At 39.3% G+C, this 13692-nt stretch overlaps 1 protein-coding gene across 1 annotated transcript in view; it reads left to right on the top strand.

The window, feature by feature from the left end:
- The window catches only part of LOC140359335 (indian hedgehog B protein-like), a 28884-nt gene extending 19662 nt beyond the window's left edge, over positions 1–9222 (top strand). The window contains exon 4 of the mRNA XM_072444214.1: positions 8097–9222. Within this exon, the coding sequence (XP_072300315.1) occupies positions 8097–8746 (650 nt within the window). The 3' untranslated portion in view covers positions 8747–9222. The remainder of the gene's footprint in view (positions 1–8096) is intronic.
- Positions 9223–13692: the final 4470 nt, after the last annotated feature.

Below are 13692 nucleotides of genomic sequence, written 5' to 3'. Positions count from 1 at the left end.
GCTTTAGACCTGCTTTATTCTTGCTTTATTCCTGTTTTAGTCCTGCTTTAGTCCTGTTTTAGACCTGCTTCATTCCTGTTTTAGTCCTGCTTTAGTCCTGTTTTAGTCCTGCTTTAGTCCTGTTTTAGTCCTGCTTTAGTCCTGTTTTAGTCCTGCTTTAGTCCTGTTTTAGTCCTGCTTTAGTCCTGTTTTAGTCCTGCTTTAGTCCTGTTTTAGTCCTGCTTTAGTCCTGTTTTAGGCCTGCTTTATTCCTGTTTTAGTCCTGCTTTAGAACTGCTTTAGACCTGCTTTACTCCTGTTTTAGACCTGCTTTATTCTTGCTTTAGTCCTGTTTTAGTCCTGCTTTAGTCCTGTTTTTGACCTGGTTTAGTCCCAATTTACACTTGATTTATTCCTGTTTTTGACCTGCTTTAGTCCTTTTTTGACCTGCTTTAGTCCTTTTTTTGAACTGCTTTATAGTTTATCCATGTTTTTTTTCTGGTAGATATGGTTTGTTTAGTCTTGGTTTAACCCTGGTCTTGTCTTAGGTCTGCTTTGCACTAGTCGAGTCATGTTTCTGGTAAAAACTGGGTTTGCGTTGCCCGGGTTTCAGTGCTTTTGTCCTGTTTTTGGTCATGCAATATTGTTATGATATTTTTATTTGTCTGAAAGTAAAGTCTTCAGTTCATTTTTGTTGTTGAATTGTACCACTGTGTGAATTTTTTGTGGATCTTATAGAGATAAAACATAAAATCTAGACCCCTGGAAAACATAATTGGATGATTAAAGACCCCCTTAACTTTGGAATCGCTCGAATCAGCCAGAATGATTATCCATTTATGTCAATTTATTAACCCGGACATTGTTATTGTATTTTTGCTTTTGTTTACATCAGCTCCATTAGCTCCATTAGCTCCGTGTAGACGCTTCCTCTCTCTTCCTCTCTATTTCTCTCTCTTTCTCTCTCTTTCTCTCTTTCTTTTTTTCACGGTATATTGACAAACACTTTGAAGACGTACAACTTCAGTAAGTGGCGGTAAATGCACCTTTTCAGTTGGCTGCCAACCGCCATTAAAAGTAACAGAAGAAGAAGCTCCATGTAGCGTTAGCAACATTAGCATAAATGTGGTGTAAATGTGACATGCGTAAGGACCATGTGCTCCACGTGTTTGAAAGTCGACTCTTTAACGAGGAACAGGTAGGTCAGAGCGCTGTGTGTGATGAGCGGATTGTCCCACAGGCCGCATTATGAAAGGTGGACCTCGGTCTTGTCCCAGGACATGTGCACTTCTGCTTTAGGCGCGTTTACATTCACACATCATTCATAAACCTAATTTCTCTGTAAATATGCGTCAGATTGTAATAAAACACACATAATTTTACAGCTTAACATACAGACAACGTGAGTTTGGAGGCGAAAGTTACAAATACATTACATCTCAGGTGGAGACCCTTTCATTTCATGTTGCATATTTCAATGCTCAGTGTGGGCTATTTTTAAAAGACATAAAGCAGGTTTAAAAAATACAATCCATGGTTTGGGGCGGCTGCAGGTCAGAGAACTCCAAAAACATGCATGATACTGTGCATGTGGCCTACTGACTGGGCTACTACGTGTTCAATATCATTTGAACCAAATGTTCTGATGACATTTATTTTTAAGATCCTGGTTTTAGTTATGGGTGGTTCTAGACAGGCCTGAGCCCAAGTCCTGCTTTAGACCTGCTTTAGACCTGCTTTAGACCTGCTTTATTCTTGCTTTATTCCTGTTTTAGTCCTGCTTTAGTCCTGTTTTAGTCCTGCTTTAGTCCTGTTTTAGTCCTGCTTTAGTCCTGTTTTAGTCCTGCTTTAGTCCTGTTTTAGGCCTGCTTTATTCCTGTTTTAGTCCTGCTTTAGAACTGCTTTAGACCTGCTTTACTCCTGTTTTAGACCTGCTTTATTCTTGCTTTAGTCCTGTTTTAGTCCTGCTTTAGTCCTGTTTTTGACCTGGTTTAGTCCCAATTTACACTTGATTTATTCCTGTTTTTGACCTGCTTTAGTCCTTTTTTGACCTGCTTTAGTCCTTTTTTTGAACTGCTTTATAGTTTATCCATGTTTTTTTTCTGGTAGATATGGTTTGTTTAGTCTTGGTTTAACCCTGGTCTTGTCTTAGGTCTGCTTTGCACTAGTCGAGTCATGTTTCTGGTAAAAACTGGGTTTGCGTTGCCCGGGTTTCAGTGCTTTTGTCCTGTTTTTGGTCATGCAATATTGTTATGATATTTTTATTTGTCTGAAAGTAAAGTCTTCAGTTCATTTTTGTTGTTGAATTGTACCACTGTGTGAATTTTTTGTGGATCTTATAGAGATAAAACATAAAATCTAGACCCCTGGAAAACATAATTGGATGATTAAAGACCCCCTTAACTTTGGAATCGCTCGAATCAGCCAGAATGATTATCCATTTATGTCAATTTATTAACCCGGACATTGTTATTGTATTTTTGCTTTTGTTTACATCAGCTCCATTAGCTCCATTAGCTCCGTGTAGACGCTTCCTCTCTCTTCCTCTCTATTTCTCTCTCTTTCTCTCTCTTTCTCTCTTTCTTTTTTTCACGGTATATTGACAAACACTTTGAAGACGTACAACTTCAGTAAGTGGCGGTAAATGCACCTTTTCAGTTGGCTGCCAACCGCCATTAAAAGTAACAGAAGAAGAAGCTCCATGTAGCGTTAGCAACATTAGCATAAAATCATGTTTATAATTGCAAAAGCTAAGACAGCACAGAAGCACGATTTTTTTGGCCCAAATTTGAGTCTCATTTCCTCGTGGCTTGGACGGCCCATTAGTCCTGCCACGTATCAATCATGAAACGCACCTACCGCTCACCTGCAGCCGCGTGCGGCTCGTCCCCAGGAGAGCAGCAGTTTCCGCGTGTCCAAGCGCATTGATCTATCATAATATAGTTCCCTCAGTGTACAGGACAAAATGAAGACGGAGAAAGACAGTTCGAGCTGACTCAGAAGAAGACGGAATTCGACGGGAGACGAGAGATGCGATGCGATCCGTCGCGCTAATAAACAAACGCACGTGTGTGTTGTATCAGTCCACACGGGGGAGTGGCATGTGCACTTCCATTGCGCCTTTAAGGGAAAATAACACAAGTGATTAATAAAGCGGCCAGGCGCTAGTCTTCATCAAATGCAGGGCGGAGCCATGATGGATTCTGAGAGACAATAGGAATACTAAGGGAAGGCTGTTCCTGTAAAAACAGTTTTAAGCATCTGCAGAGCCTCCACAATACATATTTAAGCTGCTCTGAGTGCTAGCAGTAACATAATGCTTCGTTTACACTGCTGCGTCAAATTCACGCCTGATGCCCCGAGTTGAATGTCTATGAATCTTGAAAAAAAAAAACGCTTCGGACACTCGTGTAAAAATGTAAAGGCTTTGCACGGCTGAGCTGTTTTTGTAGTGTTCTCTCGTGCGATGGCTGACCAGGTTGAGAGACTGGCTCTGGTGTATTTGCTAAAATTAATTTATGATAATTTTTTTGTTGATCCAGGGTCTGTTTTTGTCCTTCTTCAAGATAATGATATATGTAGGAACGTGATTGGTTGCAGCGCCGCTTCAGCTGCCAAAAGGTCCGCTTTGTTCCACTCCGCTCAAAACGGGATGCGTTTGACGTGTGCGTGGTGACGCGCGTGTCGACATAGACTTTGAATACAAACAACGCCTTGGCACCGCAGTCTGAATGCACCATTATCCTCAGATCTTAATATATATATATATATATATATATATATATATATATATATATATATATATATATTTGTTTTTGTTTTTTTGGTCTAAAACGTATATAAATTAAACACATCTTGCCTTTGTACCCCTCCCCTTGCCACTTTCTTTTGGACATGATATTCCAGCAGTGTGGCTAAACAGTCTGAAGCTACATCTTAACCTAGGTTTAATATTCAGAGGGGGCGGGGCTTGCAGTTGCTATAGTAGTTCCACACAAACAATGGCGGTGCACATTCCACCTGTGTGCTTTGTGCTGCTGTCTGTGCCCAGTGCCCAGTGCCTCGACTCTGTCCGATCATTAACCCCAGCTTTGTCTCACCCGCACCTTATCTCCATCTTATCACATCGCCGCCCTCCTTCTCCACACACACCTTGGACAAATATTTGGCCTCAAGACTCCTTCAGACTTCTTTTATTCAGCAGCACATATTAATACAGCTGAAAGGCATTTGTGTTCAAGTGAAGGTGCACTGTGAAAAATAGTGGAAATAGAGTGGAAAGGAGTAGTTTTACATTACGACATTTACGCAATTAGAAGAACTTACAGTTTTCAAATCAAGATCCACTTTGTTTATATTGCAAATTTTAAAAACACACACAGTTTACCAAAGTGCTTCACAAAACCATAAAAAAGTGCTCAGTTTGATCTTGAACAAAACTTCAAAAAATAAAATCAGTCAAAACAAAACCATAAAAAAGCAATAAATACGTGAAATACAATCACAGAGGAGTAAGCATTTTATTTCTTAAATTTATGACGTATATAATAACATCATGCAATGAAATTCTACAGAGTTACTGTATGAATCATGAACCATGGTGTACACTTTTATAATTTATTTTTTGACAAAAATAGTGAGTAAGTTTCAACAGGTTCTCAACTTGTCTTCACAAACGATTCATTTATATATACATAACAATATAAAGGCCAAATCAGAAAATCATCCTTGAAAATGCGCATCAAAAAATCTCCAGTGTAAAGAAAAAGTCCAATAACTCAAAGCCAACTAAATGAAGCTAAACTAGTTGATAATAGTTAAAAATTATTCAGACTATGCAAATCAAGGCATTTTATTACCCTTTTTGTGCAGTGTACTTCTTAACCCCATGATGTTGTACCTCCTCCTCCCACTTTCTGATTGCAGTACTTTGCATTTGTCTGTGTACTTTCTTCCGTTGTGACCCGGCCGTGCTCTGATACAATCGGCTGGTTACACATTAGCCCCACATGACTGCTTTTCCCTACCACTGCGTCTCCCTCCACATCTTAAAGGGACTACTTTGTATGACAATGCACTCAAATGGAATGTATGCTATGTAAGAGTATACATAAGTAGCACGCAGACATAATAGTAAAATATCAACAGTTATGGATGAAATGTGATTTATTGTAAGTTTATTTGCAATTTTTATAATAACACAGAAAAATATTCAGTTGTAGTCATCTGGACACATTTGATACTCAAGAGTCATTCTCAATCTGAGAACTTATCCTACTCTGAGAAAGCCCTGCCCACATACACTGTAAAAGTATTGGTGTAACCTAAATCCATCCATTCATCCGGGTCACGGGGGAGCAGTTTTAGCAGGGACTCCCAGACTTCCCTCTCCCCAGACACTTCCTCCAACTCCTTGGAGTTCCCAGGACAGTCGAGAGACATAGTCCCTCCAGCGTGTCCTGGGTCTTCCCCGGGGCCTCTTCCCGGTGGGACATGCCTGAAACACCTCCCCAGGGAGAAACCCAGGAGGCATCCGGAACAGATGACCGAGCCAGCTCAGCTGGAGGAGCAGCGGCTCTACTCCGAGCTCCTCCCGTGTGACTGAGCTCCTCAACTTATCTCTAAGGAGGAAACTCATTTCGACCGCTTGTATCTTGGATCTTGTTCTTTCGGTCATTACCCAAAGCTCATGACCATAGGTGAGGTCAGAACGTAGACCGACCGGTAAATCGAGAGCTTTGCCTTTCGACTCAGCTCCTTCTTCCCTCACTCGTGAACAAGACCCCGAGACACTTGAACTCCTCCACTTGGGGCAAGGACTCCCCTCCCACCTGGAGAGGGCAAGCCACCTTTTTCCGGTCGAGAACCATGGCCTCGGATTTGGAGCTGATTCTCATCCCAGCCGCTTCACACTCGGCTCAAACCGTCCCAGTGCAGCTGCAGGTCCGGGTTTGATGGAGCCATCAGGACAACATCGTCTGCGGTAACCTAAATCACAAATCTTAAAGGGGCTATACACCATTTTTTCATGTAATAAAGTGAAAATATTTTGATGTGTGTGAAAATGAGACAGCTGTTTGCTTCCTGCATCTATGAACAGCATTTTATTCTGCGAATTCTCTTATTTCTCTCTGTTTCCAATACACACAGGGCGAACAGAAATGCATAAAGTGCATCCAGGAAGTATTCACAGCTTTTTCTACATTTTGTTATATTACAGCCTTTTTCCAAAATGGATTAAATTCATTATTTGCCTAAAAATTGTTTGTGAAAAAAAAAGTGTTGTTTGTAGAATTTTAGGGGAATAATACATTGAATTTATTTTTTAGGCTGTGAAGTAACAAAATATGGAAAAAGTTATTAGATACATTATTTTTAAGTATGAGATGATGAAAAAGCATGTTCAAACGCTGGTGACAGTATAAATATGCTTAAGTGTTGTTTACATCAAAACTAAATGTTGTGAATGGAAGTGATGTAAGTTTGCGGCGCAGCGTTTGTAAAAGCCACAGTTAGTGGACGTGGACGTGGACACAATCATTTCAGTTGAAACTGAAATGTTTATTTAAGCTACAAGTTGATCCTATTACATGTGATCCTGTTCCAATATAGATCGATATATTCTAAAAGTAAAAAATATATAATGTTGAACGAATTGGTGAATGAATTTGTTTTAGTATCAGTAGTAGATGCATTTATTTTTAGTGCTGATTAGTATCTGTTTTTTTGTTTGTTTTTTTAAACTAATAAAATCTCAGAAGGAAGATCTTAGTTTCATATGTGCTTCTTGAGGTAATATGGAAGTGTTTGTGTCGTTAGAGTCGCGGCTGAGCCAGATAAGCAGGTCCTTGGGTCTGAGTCAAAGTCTGACTTTTACAATCCTGCTGCCATTGACCCACTAGAACTCCAGCACCTGCAGGTTCAAGTGCACTGCTCTCTTCTGCTCCAATTCCATCTGCATCTCATGCGCTCAAATGACTGATCTTTTACAGAGTATTTTTGATCATTCAGAAACTCTTATTAGGCTTTAAACTGCTTTGTACTTGATTTAAGGCAACTGTGATACATTGGTACACTTGGTTGTGGTTTATATGTTCTTTACATTTGCCAACTATTAATAACCATCAATATGTAACTTTAACCTCCATTTTCTAAAGTTCACTAATGTTTGCAACATCTTGGTGAAACAAAGCAAAAAGTTAATTGTCAAACTGTTGTGGCTGGATATGTTTCTGGTGCATTATTGTCCAGCATAACGTTTTAAGAAATGTTTGCTATGTGGTCATTTTGTTGTTGTTGTTGTTGTTGTTGTTGTAGAAATGCACTGTATACATATGACCATTTACCATTAGCATGTATGCTAATATAAGAGCTAATAACTTTGATAATCGACACAAAACTACATGTGGTAATGTTTTCTAACAAGACTCTTACTCACGTGTGGTCAAGCCCTGGTTGTTCATAGTTTGGAATGTTTTGAGGCTAACGCTAACTGTGCAACTGTACCTCCCTTTAGAATGTGAGTTCTCTTTACAAACACTGGAAGGGTTTATTACTGTCACCAAAACTGACCTGGCTGGAAACAGAAATACACTGCCTGGCCATAAAAAATGTCACCACAGAAATAAAAGTTCACACACTCTAATGTTTGATAGAACCGCCTCTAACTTTGATTACAGCACACATTCACTGTAGTTTCAATAAGCTTTTGCAATGTCAAAAGATGTATTTCCATCCAGTGTGTCATTATTCCTCACACAGTGTTGATGATGGAGAGTGACCACTGCACAAAGCCTTCTCCAGCTCGTCCCAAACACTCTCACTGGGTTCAGAGCTGTGCTAGATTAGTTTATTCTTCTCCTTAGATGTTTTCTCTGCTTCATACCAATGATTCGACCCTTCTCAAACACACTGACATCTCTTCCATGACCACGGGATTTGTCTTTCCACATGGTTGTTTCAGAAATGAGAAGGTTCACACACTGCATCAGTTTGGTTTAAATACTGCGTTGCAGCTGAAAGATCATCACCTGCAGCAGTTCTCCAGCAGGAGGAAAGGACCTACTGTGTTTGCTTAGTTGAATTCAAACCTAACAATCTTTTTTATCTTTCCACAGAGCATTCAGTGGCAGCTAAGACCGGTGGTTGTTTCCCGGGCGACGCTCTGGTGTCCCTCAAAGATGGTGACACAAAGAGGATGAGTGACGTCGTCCCTGGAGACATGGTCCTGTCCTCCTCCTCCGCAGACGGCCTTGGTCCTCTCACCTACAGCCCTGTGCTCTCCTTCATGGACCGCCAACCCCACGTCAACAAGACTTTCTACGTCATCAGCGCAAACGACGGCGTTAGCATCTCCCTCACCGCCGCGCATCTCATTTTTGTGTCGGACTGCACGAACTGCTCTCTTAGGACGGTATTCGCCAGCGACGTGAAACCTGGACAATACGTGGTGACGTCGCAAGGAAGCGAGGGGACGAACCTGGCCGTAGTGTCCTCAGTGAAGGAGAGGACGAGTCGCGGGTTGTATGCTCCGCTAACGCTGCACGGCTCCATAATGGTGGACCGCGTGTTAGCGTCGTGTTATGCAGCGCTAAACAGGCCGCGACTGGCTCACTGGGTGCTAGCCCCTCTCAGACTGCTCCACAGCCTCTTACCCCCGCCGGAGGCCCTAAGTGTCGGGGTGCACTGGTACCCACAAGTGCTGCAGTGGCTGGGGATGTACCTGCTGCCTGCTGGACACTTCCATCCTCTGGGGATAGAAGCGTAGACTGTTAGAGGCTGGAGAAGGAATGAAAAGTATATCATGTTTTTCCTGTAAATGATCAGTGATTATGGGACACTGTGTACATTCCTGTCATGTGTTCAGGAGGGAAATTATTTAACGGGAGAGATGCAAAGGACATGGACACGGCTTCTCTGATTGGTTCCCTCACTACGCCATGACATTATTTTGGAACCAAGCTGGACCATTTTGTATTATTTTGATAGAATATAAAGGGAATGATGTATAGTTTGCCAGGCCTTGATGCGGGGACGTATTGTGCAAAATGTGCTCTTTCATTTTGATGATGGAAGGCTGTTTTGTCATCAAAAACATACCAGGAGTTGTTTTTTTGCTTTATTTAGAAAGGTTTCAGTGATCCTGCACACAAGGTCTTCCACTCAGAAATCACTCCGTTTCAATTTTCCTCAGATGGTTGAATACCAGATAGAAAACTGTATATCTCCTGTGTAGTTTGTAAGTCCATAAACTATCTCTTGTGGCTTGTTCTCAGCTTCTCTATCGTCAAAATTGTGTCCACTACAACTGTTTTCGCATACACCTTATTCTGCCCCGCCCACTTTTATTTCTGACTGCTGCTGATTTTCACTTCTGTTGTTTTGGCATTTCCAGTTAGCGGAAAACGGGTTAGAATGAAAACTACAGAATTTTCTCACCGCTATGATATAAAGTAGGTTGTGAAAATGTTCAGTGTTCATGCATTAATAATTTATTTTCTGTCGAGATCGGATGCAAAATAATACAAGTTGATGGAGGGTCAAAATAAATGGCGACCCCCGAGGCAAAATAAGGTGAATAGTAGCATATGTCACGTTGCTAAAAGTCTGCTTTTGTTTATTCAAATTATTTTTCATTCACACTTCTGCCAGTAGATGGAATGCTAAGATTTAAACTGCAACAAAAGAGGCACTGCTGATTAAAGGCATTTTTTTTTTTTTAAACATACACCAATGCATGGATATGACGTCCATAGCCTGATGATAACATGATTAACATAACTAATAAACCAACCAATCATTGTCTTCCACATCTTCTCTACAAAGGATCCTGTTGTGTCTTAAAAAACAAACTAGCTCATTTAAAACAATTTGTAGTGATGACAATTAATCAATATTAATCAATCTTCCATAATGCATTCTGCGCATCCTAATTATTCACCAAAAGAGTTTAAAATCACCTTTCACTATTTTCAGAGCCCAGAGCAGAGTTTACGGTAACGGTAAAACTTTGAACATTAGCATGATAACGGTGCACTTCCTGCTTCATGGAGAGTAAATCAATCAAATAATGACATGGAAACAGCACACAGCAGTCTCATTCTGACCCTAGGAGCTGCTTTTAAAACATATCTGTGCTGGTCCAAACTTATTTGACTGTTTTAAATGACAGAAAATCAGGTCCAGCCTCCTTCAGTCGCTAAATAAAATGCTACATTCAGCTTGAGCTAACACTGTGACATTTTTGTATAAATTAACTGACCAATACGACCGCAATACTTGTGCTTTTTTTTTCTTCCTTTTGTACAAAATTGTAAATGTAAGTTATTTTTGTATTTGAAGACAAAATGAAGTATTTTGTGTTTTAAATATGTCACAGTTCTTTCAACAGGAGTTTTCTGTCGCTTGAAGCCGTTGAACAAAGTGACACAGCTGACCTGGTCATCACTGCCACAGGTATAACAAGTTCAGAGTGTTTAGTGCTCTTGGGTTTTTATTAGGAGTTAAACATTGACTCTAAACATGCACTAGAGGGGTGGCACCAGACTTTTATTTGTAGGAGGGGCTAAGGTGGGGCTGAGGTCTTCCATAGGGGTGAGTTCTCAGGCTGCAACAATTCATCAGAATAATTGTGACTTGTCAACAAATAAAATAACCATATTTTGGGAATATAGTGCACTTGATTAATAAGAATTCTATTGTAAAACCTCCAGTCACCATATTTTAACTGTTATGTTAAATATGAATGTGCAATAGAAATAATCACTCACTAGTCGACTACTAAAATAATCGTGAGTCACAGCCCTATGAGACAAATATAGGGTTTGGCCCTAATGAATATTTTAGCAATCAAACGATTATTTCTATTGCACATTGAGACTTTTAAAATACATCATCATTACATAATTATGTTATTTTGACATTTTGCTGTAATAATGCCTCTGTCTTTGTGATAAAATGTCTTGTGGCACATTTTTGAGTGTCCACTGCACAATTATTAGTCTTTTTGGGTGTCACACTACAAGACGAGCAGATTTAAGTTGCACTTCCTCCAGACCCCCCCTGGCGCTGCCCCGATGCACTACAATCATCTCTGACACATGCACAGAGCTTTAAAACTCACACTTGCATAAATCATAAATATGTATATGCTTCAGCATTATGAAGAAGAAGAGACGTGACCCACCTTACATTGCACTTGTGTTTCTTTTTTGCTGTTAATTGTTCTCATTAAAGGTGCAACTTTAAGCAGTGATGCAGTTTTACAATCGCTACACATGAAAGTTTGTATAATACATTGACATTTCCTTCAGGTTTGGTAAACGTGTCTCAGGCTGTGGAACTACTGTGCTAAACATTACACATATCACTTTAGCCATTTACTTTATCATAAAAACAAACATGTTTAACTCATATTTAATTTAATCTGAGAAGGAAATATTCTCCATGGCCTTCGATCATGTGTTTATTTGTTTATTTCTTTGTTTGTATGTATATTAAGCTATTGTCTGAGAAAATATTTAAAGATTATTTTTTAGAAGATATTGTAAATGTATTATTATTATTATTATTATTTGAATATAATTTGGAAGATAAATGTTGTTAACTTTTAATGCGTAATCATTTGTCTGAAATGTTTTGTTGAATAAATGTATTCTATATTTTGTTCATATTTCCCTTCATTGTATGTTGTTTCTTCCTCAATATGAGTTAAAATTAGTGAAACCTTGATTAGCTTAGTAACTACTTCATTCATGTAAATAAATTCTTAATTAAGTTACTATGCCGTAATAATTCTTAGCAAACTATTTGTTCATCGTTTTTTGTCTTTGTTCATGCTTCATTAAGGCTCATTTAAATGTAGTTATTACGAAGTACTGAATATTATTACATTTGAAATAAGACAAGGATCTGGAGTTTCATCCGAAAACCAAAAAGTAATGTTGTTTATTTATTTGTTTACCCGAGGGACAGATCATCTTCCTGGGGTCTTTTAAAAATACTTTTTCATGTAAACGTTTCTTAAAAACTACATAAATAGTACTGCATATCAGGGTTAGTTCTAGCCCGTTGAACTTTTTATATATAGCAATTATATAATTTAATTAATCTTATATGACATTTTTTTTTGCTATTTCAGGTTATTTTTTTGTGTTTGTTTTATTTATTTATTCGTTGTTAAAAGTACTGGATGTCTCTGTTTGGAGGTTCTACTCATTAAGATGACGCGCACCTCCCTCTTCGCTTCACACCGTCCCGTGCATGACAGACTTTAATATTATTATTCAGCCGAGTAAAAAACACTTGAAGGTTAAAACAGCTGCGTGCGAGACTCATCCATGTGCCAAACTGCCTATGGAAGGACCTTTGCTCAGCCTGATGCGCCGGCCCCGCTGCCTACAAAACGATAAATGAATTTACATCCATAAACTTTCTATTTAAATATGTTAAATATGCAGTTTATATATTAGTATAACAACATAACATGTTTGAAAACATCTCATCCATAAAATGCCCTGACATTTCATATCCATAAATATATAGATAGGAGAAAGGGAGAGAATTCAAAGAATCATGCATTTACCAGGTACAATCTTCCCTTATGATAAAATATAACTGAATGTAAAAAGACAGTTGCTTAGTATAGTGCACCCACTAGTGACGCTGTTTAGTAAATGCACCCTTTAGATCAAGCTTGAATTCGTTAAACACGAGGTTCGCATGTGCTGCCATCTATCGGCAGCTCAAGTTGTGCGTTGTTGACAGTTCATGTTCCTCAGAAAAGCATGCACGTTTGGTAAGTCCTTTTCAATTTTTCAATTAATGTCTAGATGTGTTGAACATGTTCCTATTTGTAATCTGTTTTGTTCCACGCATTTCTGCCCTAAGCAGACGGGGATGTGTCGTGCTGGGCACTTTAAGTGTTATTTCATTGCTTTGGTTTTGTATATAAACTGTTATAGACTAAACTTCGACAAGCCTATCTATATTATTTAGTAACTCTATGCATATTATGTTTATTACATTTGTTTAGCATTACAATAAATAATACATAATGATAATCATCATAGCGTCCTTAATTGGTTATTCTTTTCTTTTTTTAGGGACCACACACATACAATCACCTGTTGTTACTAAAACTGCACCCATGCTGCTGTTTGAGCTTCATTAAAGCAACATACGTAGAAGTATCACTTGTTTCCTGAGTCCGGACTGGCACCCCAGGGTGGATATCAATATCTGAGCTAACGCTTATACAGTCCTTCATTCTTTACACCAACATGTGCCGCAGCAGCAGGGAAGACAGATTTATACTAAAGTGTGCAGATGACTCTGTCATTGTGAGCCTGCCACAAGGGAACCAAACGGGTCATGGTCCAGTTGTCCAGGATTTTGTAGATTGGTGTGACAAATCGTTTTTACAGATTTACAGAACATTTCCAAAACCAAAGACATGTATATAGATTTTAGGAAACTCCCTAGGACTAAGGAACTCACCTGGATAAAGGGTCAGACAGTGGAGTGTGTAGATCAGCCTGGTGTCTTGGTTCAGCAACCTACCTTTAAAAAATAAGAACCCCCTCAACCAAATTGTGAGGTGGGCTAGTAGGCTGATTGGAGAGCCAGAGCTGAACCCAGAATCCCTCCTCACTAGGCAGCTAGAGGCTAGTTGGGTCCATCTTAGAAGACGGATCCCATCCACTAAATGGTGAA

This window comes from Eucyclogobius newberryi, unplaced genomic scaffold, assembly GCF_026437365.1.
Source record: "Eucyclogobius newberryi isolate DKJ021-1_F unplaced genomic scaffold, fEucNew1.0.hap1 SCAF_14, whole genome shotgun sequence".
NCBI lineage: Eukaryota > Metazoa > Chordata > Actinopteri > Gobiiformes > Gobiidae > Eucyclogobius > Eucyclogobius newberryi.
Note: the sequence above shows the minus strand (reverse complement) of the source record. Positions and strands in the feature narration are given on the sequence as shown.